Here is an 18,720-nt window from a genome sequence, read left to right as displayed (position 1 = left end):
AACATAATATCACATGACTTATGAAAATTTATATTCACAGCAATTATATCAGTGTCATACTTGCCCATTAACTTACATAAGATTATAAAAGTACCGAATCAATTTATTATGCCTCCTCGCATCCCCATGCTCGATATACACATTAATTAAGCACTTTCAATAGCAAATATTTTTTTGGGGGGCAGTTCAACTAACCCCCCCCCCATTTACCTCAGATCATCATATTGGACAACGTCATACCATTGTTCATTGAACACAGAGACAAATAACCATCATAATTTAACCCTAGGACATAGTATCTTGATGACAAAAAACATCTTTCCAATAGTGTAATATACATACTGTTATGTGCACATTACAATTTGACATTAAGAAAAATAACACATGGTTGAACTTATTATTATGACCAACACAAAATCCTGCTCAAAGTTAAGAATGTCATCAGCCATGGTAACATTACTCCTGATATATTCACAGACTCACTTTTTTACATATACATATACGTATGTACAAAAGTTGAAACATTATATCACATGACATATGATTTAACAATATGTCCACAGGATTTATAGCAGTGCCCTACATGCCCGCTAACATATATAAGAATATAAAAATGCCGAACCAATTTGGTGCTCCCCCTCGCTTCCCCATGACCACCCATGATAAAACACTCGGGGCCAGGAGCTGACTCGACCCCTGCAACCACAAATAGGTGAGTACATCTACATTTAAAGCTTTGCCCCATCAAGAGAGTTTTCTATCTAAAATTTATGCCAGGAATACACTAATCTTCCCCCCCGTCTGGCTGAGACCAATCCTATTCAACCATTACTCCATTAATTCTCGCAACCCACGCACTTTCATACCTCTAACCTGGAAATTCTATATTCCATCTCCTGCCATACACGACCTCATTCCTACACTTTGTTTTATAAAAATGCCCAGCTAAAGCCCGTATTCGCACTTCCCCCTCCACCTCCCTCATAGCCCACGATATAGTAATAGAATCCATTACTAAATACATGACTGCCCTTCTCACACTATCATCCACTCCCTCTATGTCCAAACTCAATGCTTTCAATACCATTAACCTACCCTTGTGATACCCTCACAAAAGTACACTACATGATATGCAGTCTCCGCCTCCCCACACAAAACACATGTTGGTTGCACAACTCTCATCTGATACAAACGTACTTTAGTGGGTAATATCCCATGTAAAAACCTGTACAGTAAATAGTTTCCAGCACCCTTGACTTTAAACGTAACTTATGAAACACACCCCAGATACCTGCCCAATTATATAAAGGAAAGACACTTTTCCCCTCCATCACCTCATTACCCCTCACAGTCCTCCCCAAAACTCGCACCAACACTTTTCCCGGTATACTAACCCTCAATAAAAATCTTAACATACACACACACTCCTCCAATTCCCTACCCCCCCACCACTGCCGCACATCATCCATAACCTCACTCACCCTTACACCCCAATCCCCACCCAGCCGTATATAACTATGTTTCACATACATACTTTTCAGTCTACTACACAGTGGAATTAATCCTAATCCTCCCCTCCCCAATGTCTGCTTAAGCCAGTGATAACCATATCCCCAAATAAAACGCATCACCTTCTTTTGCACCAACCTCACATCATTCTTCATCAACGGATAAACCACTGCCACATGCCACAATTTAGCTATGACCCTCTGATGGATCGTCAGCCCACTCGTCTGTATTCCCCCCAATCTCCTTAATACTCCTTGCCCAACCCTTATGGAGTTGGTCTCTCTAGCTTCCTGCCCTGCCCTTCTGTATAATACTCCACAGACTTTAATTTGATCTACTACCTGCCAACCATACTTTTGTCCCAAGTTCCCTTCCACCCATGAACCAACCTCTAACAATTTAGACTTAACTCCATTAAGATGCATACCTGTTGCCCCACTAAATATCTCAACGATTTGACCTACATTCCTTAATCCTTCCTCTTCCCCAACTAAAACTGTCGTATCGTCAACATACCCAACTATAGCAGGAGCACCCGGCTGCTGTACCCCTCCTTAACCCACCCCAACATTAATCATCCTATATAAAGGATCTTGTAGACATGCAAATAGGATTTGAGACATGGGGTATCCCTGTTTCAGTCCCCTACCTATACTAACTACCTTGCCCACACGTCCATTGATTTTCACCTGTAGTACTGTGCCTTTGTATAATGTTTCCGCCAATCGGACAATTTCCTCGCCTAAACCATGCACCTCATTATCATCCATAATGTCTCTCGCTCTACACAATCATAAGCAGCTTTCCAATCCAAAGCAAGTACACCCCCTCTACTCGTCCTACAATAATCAATAAAATCCTTAATCCTCCCATGTCCACTAATATTGACCGCTCCGGCACACCCATTTGTCCCTTATCTATAACTCTCCCAACTCTTGCAAACAATTTGTAATCACCGCACATTAAGGATAAACCTCTGCACTTCCCCTTCAGAATCATGACAACCACCCCTGTTCGTTGCGTCATACCCATGCATCCCCTCATTTCATTTAACAAACGCACCAAACATTCCTTCAAGACCTCCCAGTCACTTAAATAAAAATCATTTGGAATGCCATCAATCCCTGGCATCTTCCTTACACTCATCCCCTGTAACGCCTTCAATACCTCATCTTCACTTGCAGGCCCCTCTATCTCCACCCTGTCTTCTGGTTCCAGGATTCGTGATATCCCTTCCTCCATAATATGCAAGTCCCCCATCTTCCTATTACCCCCTCTCATATATATCTTTCAAACCATTCATCCGCAAAACCACTCATACCTTCAGTCGTCACTAACCGCTGTCCCACTATGTACCCACCCACGTCCTGATGTACCTCTAATTTTAAAATATTCATTATATTTTGCCGGATCTTTAATCGCCGCAGAACGCAAGCTGATGTCTTATCACCCCGTAAAACATCCTCCAACCCACCCCTTAATCTTTCACCATCAAACCGTGCATTCTGCATCTCCAGCAATTGCGTCTTTATACCCTCAATGGAGCAGGACGGCTATATATAGGCAGGAAGAGGTGGGGGTAGTAGTAGTAGTACAAGAATGGTATATAATACCGACAAGGTGAAATTAAGACACATGCGCAACACCCGGGCATCCCTATCGTAGACGTTTCGCCATCCAGCCAGCCACTGGATGGCGAAACGTCCACAACAAAGACAACCAGACGCCGCACATGTGCCTTAATTTCATAAGTAGTTGTAATAGTAGTAGTAGTAGTAGAAGAGGTAGTAGTAGTGGTAGTGGTAGAAGTGGGAAATAAGGAGGACGAGCCAGTCAAATACAAAGGAAGGGGAGCACTGCAAGAGAGCTAGGTGCCCACTGAGGGAGAACAAGCGCAAAGAGGTGCGTGAAAGGGAAAGTGGTGAAATAAATAAAGAAGGAACAGAAACAAGAGACAGAAGAGAGAAAGACAACCCAGAGGAGAACAGGAAAGAGGAAAGGGGAAGAGGGAGAAGAAAAAGAAAAAGAAAAAGAAAAAATGAGGAGTCAGGTTAAGTCATGGGTGCTCTGAAGTTTGGAGCATTTTACAATGTAGTGGGAGAGGAAGACATCTACAGAGACGAAGCCAGGGCTAAGATTCATGCAAGGAAAGTCGCCGTCTAGTTGAATCCTCTCTAATACACAACTTTCCTTGTATGAACCTTAGCCCTGGCTTCGTCTCTGTAGATGCCTTCCTCTCCCACTACATTGTAAAATGCTCCAAACTTCAGAACACCCGTGACTTAACCTGACTCCTCATTTTTTCTTTTTCTTTTTCTTCTTCTCCCTCTTCCCCTTTCCTCTTTCCTTTTCTCCTCTGGGTTGTCTTTCTCTCTTCTGTCTCGTGTTCTGTTCCTTCTTTATTTATTTCACCACTTCCCCTTTCACGCACCTCTGTGCGCTTGCTCTCCCTCAGTGGGCACCTAGCTCTCTTGCAGTCCTCCCCTTCCTTTGTATTTGACTGGCTCGTCCTCCTTATTTCCCACTTCTACCACTACCACTACTACTACCTCTTCTACTACTACTACTACTATTACAACTACTGATGAAATTAAGACACATGTGCGGCATCTGGTTGTCTTTGTTGTGGACGTTTCGCCATCCAGTGGCTGGCTGGATGGCGAAACGTCTACGATAGGGATGCCCGGGTGTTGCGCATGTGTCTTAATTTCACCTTGTCGGTATTATATACAATTCTTGTACTACTGCTACTACTACTACCACCCCTACCTATACCCTCAATCTCTGAAACCGGATATACTCCACGACAACCTTCATAACACTGTTTTAACTGTCCCTCCAAATACCTCTGTAATCCATATTTCCATTGTCCGACCTCCCTTCCTTTCCTCATATAAAAACTACGGATCCCCGGTTTAGCACATTTGCTCCCACCACAGTAATATATCACCTCCCAGCTTTCCTTTATTCCATTCATTTTTCCACCATTCCACAAAACTAAGTCCATCCTCCATATCCTCTAACAAGCTCACATTATTTTCCAATAACTCATAAAACGTTTCGGCAACTCACCCCAGCCCACGTCCACAACCACCCCTCTATGATCCAAAAATTCAACATTTACAGTTTCCATATTATTAACTTGTGTCCCAGGAGAGACATAAATGCGATCCAAGCATGCAGCATAACCACTCTTCACATAAGTATGCTCCACCACCCACCCCTCCCCACTAACTACATCCACTAATCCAACTCCCCCTAATACATCCCGTAGGACTCCCAACACACACCCAGCTCCCCGTGGCTCCACATCCTTCCTACGTATCACACTATTCCAATCCCCTCCAAATAATGTATAAACTGGTAACCCCCTCATATGATAAAGTGGTGTGTCCTGAACAAAATCCTCTATTGCTGTTTGCCGGCATGTACACACTCACAAAACACACACGAACCCCACCCCATGTCCCATCCACCCTCACTACTCTCCCATCTCCCCCTTCTTCCCAATGTAACAGTTGAAAAGAATTGGCCTCAGCTCTTAATACAGCAGCACCCCCCTTAAGCATAAACCTTATACTCATCTATCAACAAATCCCTTCCATACTTAAAATTATGCTCTTGTAAAAATATGATCTGTATTCCATGTCTCTTTAAAAATTTACTAAAGATCCTGCGCTTTACATCGGCCCTTAGGCCATTTACATTTAACATTAGGCACTTAAAAATGCTATCAGAGGCTTACCAATCGACTGATGCCCATAGGGGTCCTTATGTTTTTGCACAGTATACTTTTCACAATGCCCTTTCCTTGCCTCACCTTTCCCCTGCCCCTTCCTCCCCTGATACTTTTTTTGGAACATCCACTGAGTGTTTCTTACCAGATCTTTGCGCAGGTGTCAGAACATCATCACTGTCAGAAGCACCTGCCTCTCTCTTTCGTGATGCCTCAACTATGTGCATACCCTCATCTGCACTTTCAACCTTATGCACTTCAACCACAGCCTCACAAATCCTCTGTGGTTGCCCATCCCCACCACCCACGTTACCCTCCTCATGAATTCCACCCGTATCTACAGATTTCCCATCCGACACCATACGTAGTGTTCCGTCTCTATTCTGATCCTCCAAGAATCCCTGTATAACAGTGTCTATTGTGGCCAAAACTTCACTACCCAATTTCACTTGTCTCACCTCATCCTCTATACGCATGTTCTCAATCACCTGAGAGACCTCCGGTAATGTTACACATTCCACCGGATTGTCCTCCACGATTTCACTCTATGCCCTGTGGGCCCGAGGATGCTCCCGTGTTGACTGGGTCGTCACCTCTCTCTCCTTCTCCATTCCTTTCCCTTCTCCATGTGTCTCAAGTGACGATCGTCGAGGACACATCGCAGCCATATGATCATACGCTCCACACAGTCTGCATGTTCTTCTCTGCCCTGGATATGTAACATATACCTGAGTTTTAAAGTCACTAATGTCACATATGATGGTATTGTTTTGCACAAAGACATCTTAAGGGTAAAGGATCCCTCACGCAGTCCAGCATACATTCCCTCAGACCACCTTCCAACTGTTGCTTGATGTATAACACCAAACTCTTCGAAAGTTGCTTTTATGTCTTCCTCATCTGCCTCAAATGGGACATTCCGTAACTTTACCCAAGTATAATACTTGGATACGTCCCTCATTCGTACTTCTAAACTAGGGTTAACCAGCATACACACACATCCTGGTACTTTTCCATCATCTTGTCATATACAGCAGCCGTCACGAATTTCACAAAGATTCTTGTAGCTTCATTCAAGGCAATTCCATACAGATCATTGTTGTTGATGCAGTAGGTATCTCTTGGGATGGCAGGCAGCATAACTGACGCATTGATGTTATAAACCGCGCCTTTCAACACCTCAATACACAGTGTTTATCCTCCTCCTGGTAGTCTGCGCCAACTTGCGAAAATCGCTCAGTGCTATCAACTGTAGCGAGTGCAGCAGCCAACGTCCGTCCTCCATCAATGGTGTTAGACGAATGCAGGAGCAAAGGCAAAGCACAACCTCTCGGCCCGAAAGTGAAGAGGTCAATGTATCAATAGTTATATTCTGTGGACCCGACAAACCAAAGTTTCATACAATCCACATAAATTTAATTTACCAGAGTTGCTCTTTTATTAATGATAATTATTAATTTAATGTTAGGTGAAGCGTCGTGTGGGAGTGGTGAAGGAGTGGGCATCGAGGGAGTGACAGTCCAGTGACCTACTGTGATAAAATACCACTTATGTCCCCCAAATTATTTGCATGTAATAATTCAGGTGTATACACGTGAACCTCATGCAGGTAATTTCTCACAAATGTTAGAAAATTGGCCAGCAATTGGGGATCAACATTTCTAATAGCCATTTTGAACAATTTATAGGAAATTGAATCTATGAAGCTAACAATAGTTCTGGCTGGATTACCTGGTTTTGTGGTTTTATTAACCCATACATTTATGGTAAAGATGGATTAACTCTCATGAATTTTTCAATTCCTTTCTCTTCCTCTTTCTCTAGTCATTTTATTGTTTAATTAAAGTTACTGTTAACTAAATCTCTGTGATTCTTTCTAAGTTTGGAATAAGATTCAGTATCATTTAAAATATATTCACTCTACCTTGGTAATTAGTTTCTTTCAAAATTATTATTGTATTTATTTTGTCTGTTTAGTAATATGTAATTTTTTTTATTATTAATAATATTTTCATAAAACTTAAAAAAATGTTTAAGGACAATTGGGAATATTTTTTCATCATAGAGCTATTAAACATTTTCTTACTTATATTAATTTCATCACTGGATAAATCAGTGGATTTTTCCATGTTACAATAAGCTTTTGTAATTTCTCCATTATTCACTTTTTTAGAAGTTGCAAAATTTGCACCAAAACCCGGAGCAGCTGTTGTATTTTTATCAAATGTTTCAACTAACAAGTTAATTACAAATTTATTATTAGCATCTTTAGTCCAGTTACTGTTTTTAGTTTTCATTTTAGTTAATTTTTTAATTCATTACCATTATTTAATTCATAATTATAAAAATGATCAAACATATTTCATTCTTATTGCATCAAATACCACACGAACTTTCAGAATATTCACGGTAACTTTCCTAATTTTATTGTCTCTGTTACCCACTTATTTCTTCACTGATCAAATCACGAGCTTAACATTCGACTTATTTAATAAAATGTCTGTATGAACAAGTTCTGCCTAAATCTCTTGACATAAAAAATCGCTCCTTTGATAATTTCATGAGAATTATTCTTCAGAATCGTATTGAAATTACTAAACTAGAAGAAAATAAGACATGTAAAATATACAGAAGCAAAAAAAAATTTTTTTTTAATGAATTTGTTTCATTAGATTGAAAACAAATGTTGTACTTTTGTTATAATAAAATTAGAAGAGTTTGTAATGAGCTCAAAAATATACTAAAATGAAAATTAGACAATCTAATTCATACATTGTGGGTTATTCAGTGTAACTAAATACTTGTGAAATCTTACTGACATGACAGTAGATAACACACTGGCCAGTGAGTTTTAGGACGCCCGTGTCATAGCTACGACCGAACCTGCCCCGTGATAACACGACTTTTGTAAGTTCTGTGATGAGCACACAACTCATCAAATGGAGGTAGAGAACCCAGTGCTTGCTAGTTCTGGGCTGAGCTAGTAGGAGTAGCAGTACTAGGTTCACCGCCTCTGTCCCGGCCTGGGTCTTTTTCAGATGGTGACACAGCGAGAAACCTGGGTCGAGTTTGCCATAGTTCTTTTCGCTCGGTGACTCGAAGTAAGAAATGGTAAAGAGATGAACTTCCGTCTCTGGTAATCATGGTACCATAAACCTGGCAAACAATGGGTTGGTTTCTATGGTCTGATATATATAAAATGTACATTTATCGTACCTTCGGTTTTGCGCATATAACATCTCATTTTTGTAAATCAAAGCTGTCATGTAAATAATTCTGTTGACTAAATAGTGATATTATTTATGGCAGTCATGAAGGAACACATTATGGCAGTCATGAAGGAACATATTATGGCAGTCATGAAGGAACACATTATGGCAGTCATGAAGGAACATATTATGGCAGTCATGAAGGAACACATTATGGCAGTCATGAAGGAACACATTATGGCACTCATGAAGGAACACATTATGGCAGTCATGAAGGAACATATTATGGCAGTCATGAAGGAACACATTATGGCAGTCATGAAGGAACACATTATGGCACTCATGAAGGAACACATTATGGCAGTCATGAAGGAACACATTATGGCAGTCATGAAGGAACACATTATGGCAGTCATGAAGGAACACATTATGGCAGTCATGAAGGAACACATTATGGCAGTCATGAAGGAACACATTATGGCAGTCATGAAGGAACACATTATGGCAGTCATGAAGGAACACATTATGGCAGTCATGAAGGAACACATTATGGCAGTCATGAAGGAACACATTATGGCAGTCATGAAGGAACACATTATGGCAGTCATGAAGGAACACATTATGGCAGTCATGAAGGAACACATTATGGCAGTCATGAAGGAACACATTATGGCAGTCATGAAGGAACACATTATGGCAGTCATGAAGGAACACATTATGGCAGTCATGAAGGAACACATTATGGCACTCATGAAGGAACACATTATGGCAGTCATGAAGGAACACATTATGGCAGTCATGAAGGAACACATTATGGCAGTCATGAAGGAACATATTATGGCAGTCATGAAGGAACACATTATGGCAGTCATGAAGGAACATATTATGGCAGTCATGAAGGAACACATTATGGCAGTCATGAAGGAACACATTATGGCAGTCATGAAGGAACATATTATGGCAGTCATGAAGGAACACATTATGGCAGTCATGAAGGAACACATTATGGCAGTCATGAAGGAACACATTATGGCAGTCATGAAGGAACACATGGCAGTCAAGAAGGAACACATTATGGCAGTCATGAAGGAACGCATTATGGTAGTCATGAAGGAAGACATTATGGCAGTCATGAAGGAACACATTATGGCAGTCATGAAGGAACACATGGCAGTCAAGAAGGAACACATTATGGCAGTCATGAAGGAACGCATTATGGTAGTCATGAAGGAAGACATTATGGCAGTCATGAAGGAACACATTATGACAATCATGAAGGAACACATTATGGCAGTCATTAAGGAAGTCATTATAATAGTCATGAAGGAACACTTTATGGCAGTCATGAAGGAAGACATTATGGTAACCATGAAGGTAGCCATTATGGCAGTCATGAAGACATTATGGCAGTTATTGTAGAAAATACTGTATATATTTTTCAGAAATTCGGTATTTGTATGTAAATAGATGGCCATACTGTATTTAATAATATGTCATAGAAAACGGAAAGCCTGCGTCTGCGCAGACGAGACTAGCCATCTTGGTTTTGAATTGGATACAACGTTGGTGTAATGGGAAGAATTTTTCGTGCTCTAGAGGTTAAAATTGTGTTGACACCTCTCAAATAGGAGGCGAAATTGGTGGATGTGCATTCCTGCATAACTTGAGATATCAGACGACTGGACAAGACAGCTCCAGGAACCTCAGATAAGCTCTCTAGATTTGTGTATAATTCTGGCCAGCATTATTTTCATAGATTTAGTTAGAGTGAGGTTCTGAGTATGATACACATTAATCTCCAGTCAAATTGGTGAGTGATATTAAGATATATTTTCCTTCTGTTATGTAATTGTGTATATATATAACCGTTTATTATTTTTAATATACAGTCCACAAATTTATATATACATACATACACCAGTATTCCTGGTGTATGTATATTTCATTTAATTAATAGGTCCAGAGCAACTTGTGGTTATGACAGTGGTAGGTATCGAAGGGGGACATTTTTGCGACCTAGGTGTCCCAAATTCCTACTTGTCTATGTAACATTGATAAATAATAATTATCTTTGTTATCATTTACTGTTATGTACATAATTAGTTACATTCAGATAAATGCAATTTTCCAAATTTAATTTGCCCGTTGGTCCTTTGAACCGGATGTAATTAGTGAAGTCATTAATTAGTTAATTACTTAATAATTATATGTGAAATAACAGAAGGAGGTGGATGTTAAGTTCACAAATTTACTTAATGTGTAGTGGATTATAATAATTACAATATTAATTTTGATAAGCTAAGCTCAAGTTCTGGCTAAGTTTATATTAATTTGTATAATACTAATTTGATAAGACAATTCTGGCCAAGATTTATATCAGTGTATGTGTAATTGATAAGACAAGTGTGGATAAAGATTATATTGTGTATAATATTAATTTTGCTATGCCAAATTCTGGCAAGGATTAATATTTGTATAATATTAATTTAATAAGCCAATTTTGGCCAAGATTTATATCAGTGTATGTGAAATTGATAAGCCATGTGTAGCTAATTATTAATGTGTATATTAATTTTGCTATGCCAAATTCTGGCAAGGATTTATTAATTTGTATAATATTAATTTTGATGAGCCAAGTTTGTATTAATGTACATTTAAAATTTATATTATACATGTAATTGCTAAGCTCAAGTAGCTAGAATTTATTTAAAGGTAAGTTGTACTATTTACCTTTATAAAGTGCATAATTTAGTACATAATCAATGTTATTAAGTTGAATTTAATACATTGCATCATGGCTGAAAATGAGGAAATTAATGTAGAAGACAAACATATGGAATATAGAGCAAAGAAAGCATCTCTGCAAGCTAGAAAGGGGCATGTAACAAAAGCATACAATAAATGTTTGGAATTAATGAATCAAGAAACTGTGAATACTGATGATTTAAAATTGTATTTAGATGCTTTAGGTAATAGATATGATTCATACAAATTATATTACAACAAATATGAAGGAGATTTGTTAGTAAACTGTGTAGATGAGACTGAAGTAGATCTTATGATTAATCAGTATTATGAATTAGAAGAAAAGATTCTTTCTTGTAAAAGTCAGGCCTTGAATAAATTAAAATGTGTAAACCAGGCAGTTAATCAGTCTGCTTCAACAAATAATATGTCTTTGCCAAAACTCCCAGAACTATGTTTACCTGTGTTTAATCCTGGAGAAAACTGGGAGGAATTTTGGTAAATTTTTAAAGCAGCTGTGCATGACAGGAGTGACCTAGCCTGTGTAACTAAATTATTTTACCTCAAAGGACAGGTAAGAGGAGATGCTCACATACTCATACAAGCCTTTCCCAATGTAGATGACTCTTACAAGGAAGCAGTTGACTTGTTGAAAGTCACTTATGGTAATATAGAACAAAGTAGGTTGGATCTAGTGAATATCATTATTAATTTAAAATCTCCAGATCATACTTACAAAGGTTTACAGCAGTTTAGAGTTAAACTGAAGAGCACTCTCAAAACATTAAGTAATAAATATAATCTGAAGAAATCAGACTGGTTATTGAGTGCCATGGTACAGAATAAATTAAGCTGTAAAACACTTGAATTGCTCTCGAATAAATATCACAAAAGTTATTTTGGTCTGGAGGAAATAAGACTAGGTCTACAAGAATTAATTGTTCAGTTGCAGACCAGCCAACCAACTCATTTTAAAGATGCAACACATAATAATTCTGAGGTATCTGTCAAGTTTCATAAAGGGAAAAATTATACCAATAGTAATAATCAAAATTCATTTCCTAAAAAGAGTTGCATAGGTGCATATCAAGTAGCAGGAATCAGAAATAATGATTCTCCACATGGTAAGAAGAATAAGTACCCTCCTAAGAGTATCCCAGTTAATAGGAAACCAGTCAAAGAAAAGAGAGATTGTCTTTTCTGCAAGGGTACTCTTTTTTCTAAGAATTGCAATGCATGCAATTCATGGAATGATAAAGTTGAAAGATTGGAGGAACTTGACAGATGTATCAGGTGTTTGGGTAATCACAATGTAAAGGATTGTTATGCCAAATTAAACTTCTGTTATCAATGTCACAAAGGAAGACACCATATAGTCATGTGTAAAGGTCTATATGATAATGTTGATAATAATGATAATGTTGACAATCCTGACACAACAGTAGCTAATGTAAAAATTGCTGCTAATGTTAATAATGATGGTTTTGCTGAAGTAGCCTTACCTGTGTTACAGGTAAAAATTGATGATAAAAGGCATAAATAAAAAAATGTAACTGCATTATTAGACCAGGGATCCCAACGTACTTTCATTAAACGTAAATGTCTTGATGGTATGAAAGTACAGATGGGAGATCCTACAACTCTAAAATTATCTGGTTTTCTCTCAGATAAAAGAGCTCAATTGTATGACACTGTTTATGTAACTGTCAGGTTGGGCAATGAGAAAAAATGTGTTAATGCAGTAATTGTAGACAGACTTCCAGAGAAAATATCTACAGTAGGGCTTAGTAAAGCTACAGAAAGACTTTCACATAATGTAAATTTAGCACCTTCTGGTGTAAGTGATGATTCTGTAGGCCCAATAAATATTTTGATAGGTAGTGACTATTATGCCTCCTTTGTAAAGGGTATGGTAAAGAAATGTGGTGTCACCCTTTTGAAGACTGCAGGAGGCCATGTAATGTATGGTAGGATTCCTCGTAATAATAATTCATGACTAGAGGAAACTACAAATACCATAACTGTGTGTCTTACTCATGAAATCGTACCCCAGTATAATTCTTCCATAGAGGATGGTGTTGAGCCAGTGCATAAATTGTGGGAATTAGACAGCATTGGAATAAATGTAAATGAAGAAAGTCCAGACGATTCTTTTACTCAGGAGCAATACCTGAAAGATGTAAAATTTGAATCTGGACAATACTGGGTACGACTTCCGTGCAGACTGAACCATCCAGAATTGCCCACTAATTACAGAATGGCATATGGACAATTAAAGGCTCAGCTCCGCGAACTGAGTAAGACACCAGAATTGTTAACTGCCTATAATGATATAATTGCTGAGCAGTTAATTAATAAATTTATAGAAGAGGTACCTCCTGAGCAAGCCAAAATTTATGGTCGCTATTTGCCACATCACGGAGTGAAGAAGGATTCTAAGACCACTCCTCTAAGAATTGTGTTTAATTGTAGTGCCAGGAGTAACAAAAATGTACCTAGTTTAAATGACTGTTTGATGACAGGTCCTTCGTTGACGGAAAAATTAGGAGATATCTTATTAAATTTCAGAGTGAAGCATTATGCCTTTACGGCTGACGTAAGTAAAGCTTTCCTAAGAGTGGGTTTACAAGAGGCTGACAGGGATTGTACCCGCTTCTTATGGCCTGAGAATCCTATTGACCCACTTAGCCCTCTGAAAACCTTTCGCTTCAGGAGCGTATTATTTGGTGCTACATCCAGTCCGTTCCTACTTCAAACAACGATAAATGCACACCTTAAACGTATGGGAAGTCCATTGAGTAAAGTAATGAGCAAACAATTTTATGTGGACAATTTCCTGGGTGTGACGTCAACTGAAGAGGAACTATTAATGACTTATGGAGAGGCTAATAAAATAATGCAAGGTGCAAATATGCCTCTGAGGGAATGGAATAGTAATTCGTCCAAATTAAAGGACAAAATAAGTAAAGATTACCCTGGAGATGAAGTGCCAAAATGTAGTAATGTTTTGGGATTAACTTGGGATACTGAGAGAGATTTGTTAATGTTAAAACCTAATAATTACAGTATGCCCAATAAATTAACTAAGAGAGTTTTGCTTGCTGAAGTTTCCAAATGTTTTGATCCACTAGGTTTAGTGTCACCCCTTACTATAAGAGGGAAATTATTAATTCAGGAAGCATGGAAACTTAAATGTGCTTGGGATGAAATTCTACCTGAGGAATTCATTAACAGGTGGGATGAATTAATTGGTGATTATGAAAAAATTCCAATGTTGGAGTTCCCACGCCAGGTGGCCAATCCAAATGGGAAAAATGTACTCCACATTTTTTGTGATGCTTCAAAATTGGCATATGGAGCAGTTGCTTACCTTCAATGTAATAGTGTTATTTCTCTTGTTATGTCTAAGGCTAAAGTGTCTCCAATTAAATCACGTACCTTACCTCAGTTGGAATTAACAGCCATTTATGTAGGTGTCAAATTAGCTAATTATATAAGAAATAAGTTGCAGGAGATAAATATTAGCGACACTGTAATTTGGTCTGATAATGAGGTATCCTTACAATGGATTCGTAATGGAAACAGTAAAATTGTGTACGTACAAAACAGAGTCGCTGAAATTAATCAGATGCAAGAGAAGTATAATAGTTTGGGTCAGCATATGTTAACATTTAATCATATACCTGGTGAGGAGAATCCAGCTGATTTCTTGTCTCGAGGTTTACCTTATGCTAAATTTGTAAATGCTGTATCATGGTTTAAAGGACCGAGCTGGTTGATAAAGCTAATTGGCCTGTACAAAAGGCGTATGTTGCTCCTGTTGAAATTACTGTGAACACCGCTCCAATAGTTTGTCCTTCCTTAGCCATTGATATAAATAGGTATTCTTCTTTACCCAAACTAATCAATGTAACTAAGTTGTTGTTTAAATTTCTAAACAAGATGAATATTTCATATAAGTTTTCACATCCTCTTGAATATTGGATAAAGAGGGTACAAGAAGAAATCTATGGAAATGAGATTAAATTGATGATGGAAAGAAAAATTGTGAAAGGTTCCATAATAGAGAAATTGGGGCTGTATTTAGAGAACAATGTAATTAGGTGCAGAGGTAGGTTACAAAATGCTGAATTGGGTGATTATGCTAAACACCCTATCTTACTGCCCAAAACTCATCATCTAACAAATTTAATTGTTCTAAATGCCCATAAAAATGTAATGCATGGTGGGGTACAAGATCCCTTAAATTGTATTAGGGAAACTTTTTGAATTCCACAAGGACGGCAAAGTGTAAAAAGGGTGATTAAATCTTGTGTAATATGTCGCCGTATGGATGCCAGATCCTATATGTACCCAGGTCCTCCACCATTGTCAAATGAGCAATTTGAGTCATTTAGCAACGAACTCCGGCCGGCCGCAGTGTGGAAAATACTGTATATATTTTCCAGAAATTCAGTAAGATGGCCATACTGTATTTAATAATATGTCATAGAAAACGGAAAGCCTGCGTCTGCGCAGACAAGACTAGCCATCTTGGTTTTGAATTGGATACAACGTTGGTGTAATGGGAAGAATTTTTCGTGCTCTAGAGGTTAAAATTGTGTTGACACCTCTCAAATAGGAGGCGAAATTGGTGGATGTGCATTCCTGCATAACTTGAGATATCAGACGACTGGACAAGACAGCTCCAGGAACCTCAGATAAGCTCTCTAGATTTGTGTATAATTCTGGCCAGCATTATTTTCATAGATTTAGTTAGAGTGAGGTTTTCTGAGTATGATACACATTAATCTCCAGTCAAATTGGTGAGTGATATTAAGATATATTTTCCTTCTGTTATGTAATTGTGTATATATATAACCGTTTATTATTTTTAATATACAGTCCACAAATTTATATATTTACCAGTATTCCTGGTGTATGTATATTTCGTTTAATTAATAGGTCCAGAGCAACTTGTGGTTATGACAGTGGTAGGTATCGAAGGGGGACATTTTTGCGACCTAGGTGTCCCAAATTCCTACTTGTCTATGTAACATTGATAATAATAATTATCTTTGTTATCATTTACTGTTATGTACATAATTAGTTACATTCAGATAAATGCAATTTTCCACAGTTATGAAGGAAGATATTATGGCAGCCATGATACATTATGGCAGGCATGAAGGAACACATTATGGCAGTCATGAAGGAATGCATTATGGCAGTCATGAAGGAACACATTATGGCTGTGGAAAATTAAATTTACCTGAATGTAACTCATAAGATACATACCAGTAAATGGTAAAGATAATTATTCTTTGCCAAGGTTACAGAGACAAGTAGGAATTTTAGGACACTTAGGTCGCAAAAAATGTCCCCCTTCGTTACCTACTACAATCTATCTCTCCACAAGTCACTCTGGACCTATATTAATTTCAAATGAAATATACATCACCAGGAATTCTGGTAAAAACATTAATATAAATATGTGGACTGTATATTAAACTTAAAATGTGAATACATATACATTGAAGGCGAATTTATAATAAGACTCTCCAATTTGTGTGGAGATTATTTGGTGTATCATTTACAAACCTCCTGCCTAAATTATGAAGAAAATACTGGCCAGAATTTCAACATAAATAGACATCGACTTAGCTGGGGTTCCTGGACTGTCCTGTCCACTCGCCTAATGCTCACGTTATGCAGGACTGCAAATCCAAAAATTTCTGCTCCTATTTGGGAGGTTTCAACCACAATTTAACCTCCAGAGCGACGAAATTTATGCACATTTCACTTGCGTGCCTTCAGCCCAGTTCAAAACAATTTTGTCTCTTCCCCAGCGACGCTCACCCATTTCGCTGCTTCTTTATTTATTTACAAATTAATTTTTATTATCTACAATATATTCCATCAATTTACATACAAAATACACTGTATTTTTGGAAAATATACAGTATTTTCTACAATGGCAGTCATGAAGGAACATATTATGGCAGTCATGAAGGAACACATTATGGCAGTCATGAAGGAACACATTATGGCAGTCATGAAGGAACACATTATGGCAGTCATGAAGGAACATATTATGGCAGTCATGAAGGAACACATTATGGCAGTCATGAAGGAACACATTATGGCAGTCATGAAGGAACACATTATGGCAGTCATGAAGGAACACATTATGGCAGTCATGAAGGAACACATTATGGCAGTCATGAAGGAACACATTATGGCAGTCATGAAGGAACACATTATGGCAGTCATGAAGGAACACATTATGGCAGTCATGAAGGAACACATTATGGCAGTCATGAAGGAACACATTATGGCAGTCATGAAGGAACACATTATGGCAGTCATGAAGGAACACATTATGGCAGTCATGAAGGAACACATTATGGCAGTCATGAAGGAACACATTATGGCAGTCATGAAGGAACACATTATGGCAGTCATGAAGGAACACATTATGGCAGTCATGAAGGAACACATTATGGCAGTCATGAAGGAACACATTATGGCAGTCATGAAGGAACACATTATGGCAGTCATGAAGGAACACATTATGGCAGTCATGAAGGAACACATTATGGAAGTCATGATAAATTAGACAGATGTGGAACACTTGGTTATCTTTATTATGCAAACGTTTCGCCACACAGTGGCTTCATCAGTCCTGTACTAAGATGAATAGTGAAGGTCAGAAGGAGATTGAGGTTGTCAGTCCCTCAGCCTCGAGTATATGTAATCAGTCCATGAATATTGATAAGAATACATCATATGCGCGAAGAAGTGTAGAGAAGTGAAGTGAAGCAGTCGTAGGTGGTGTCACCTTGGACAAATCCACAGGTGGAAGCAGGTTATGGCTATGGATTAGATACTGAACTAATGAAGCCACTGTGTTAAAGTGTTAAAGCGAGCAACATATGTACATCTTACTGTACCTTCCATAGTTACCCAGCAGCGAGTTTCTCACTCAACGGTATCAGTGTTTGTTTCTAAAAATAGTTGTGAATTTAAAGAAGAGTAGGTAACCGTACACTAACAATTTCCACACTTTGTTGTCCTGTAGGATGGGCTGGGCAAGGTAGGACGGGCTGAGCAAGGTAGGGCGGGCTGGGCAAGGTAGGACGGGCTGGGCAAGGTAGGACGGACTGGGCAAGGTAGGACGGGCTGGGCAAGGCGCTGCCTCTTCACTTAACCTCTATCAAAACTCTACTTCTATTAGTGAATTAGTTTCTTTAAGGATTTCACTGTACAGCACACGGCAGTGATTTAGATGTTGAAACGAAGTGTAGTGATGACGCTGGATACTACGACATACACTAAGGAACAGTGATGGCCTTGGAGGCTGCCAACGGATGTGAGTGTTACACTTGCCATAATATCGTACAGCATTTAATTAAATATATCATCAAATTACATTAAAGTCTATATTCCATTATATTACGTATGACAAGGATATGCAATTATATTGTGAAGTATAAATATGATTTCCAGGTCCATAAATAATCGTACTGATTTGAGTTGCAT

General features: G+C 38.4%; 1 protein-coding gene across 1 annotated transcript in view; it reads right to left on the bottom strand.

Annotated features, from left to right (window-relative positions):
* LOC128698918 (uncharacterized) overlaps window positions 1–18,510 on the bottom strand; it is a 53,455-nt gene extending 34,945 nt beyond the window's left edge. Inside the window, exon 1 of the mRNA XM_053791325.2 lies at window positions 18,132–18,510. Within this exon, the coding sequence (XP_053647300.1) occupies window positions 18,132–18,138 (7 nt within the window). The 5' untranslated portion in view covers window positions 18,139–18,510. The remainder of the gene's footprint in view (window positions 1–18,131) is intronic.
* Window positions 18,511–18,720: the final 210 nt, after the last annotated feature.

This window comes from Cherax quadricarinatus, chromosome 55, assembly GCF_038502225.1.
Source record: "Cherax quadricarinatus isolate ZL_2023a chromosome 55, ASM3850222v1, whole genome shotgun sequence".
Lineage (NCBI taxonomy): Eukaryota > Metazoa > Arthropoda > Malacostraca > Decapoda > Parastacidae > Cherax > Cherax quadricarinatus.
The sequence above is the reverse complement of the archived record's forward strand: the minus strand, read 5'-3'. Positions and strand labels throughout refer to the sequence as shown.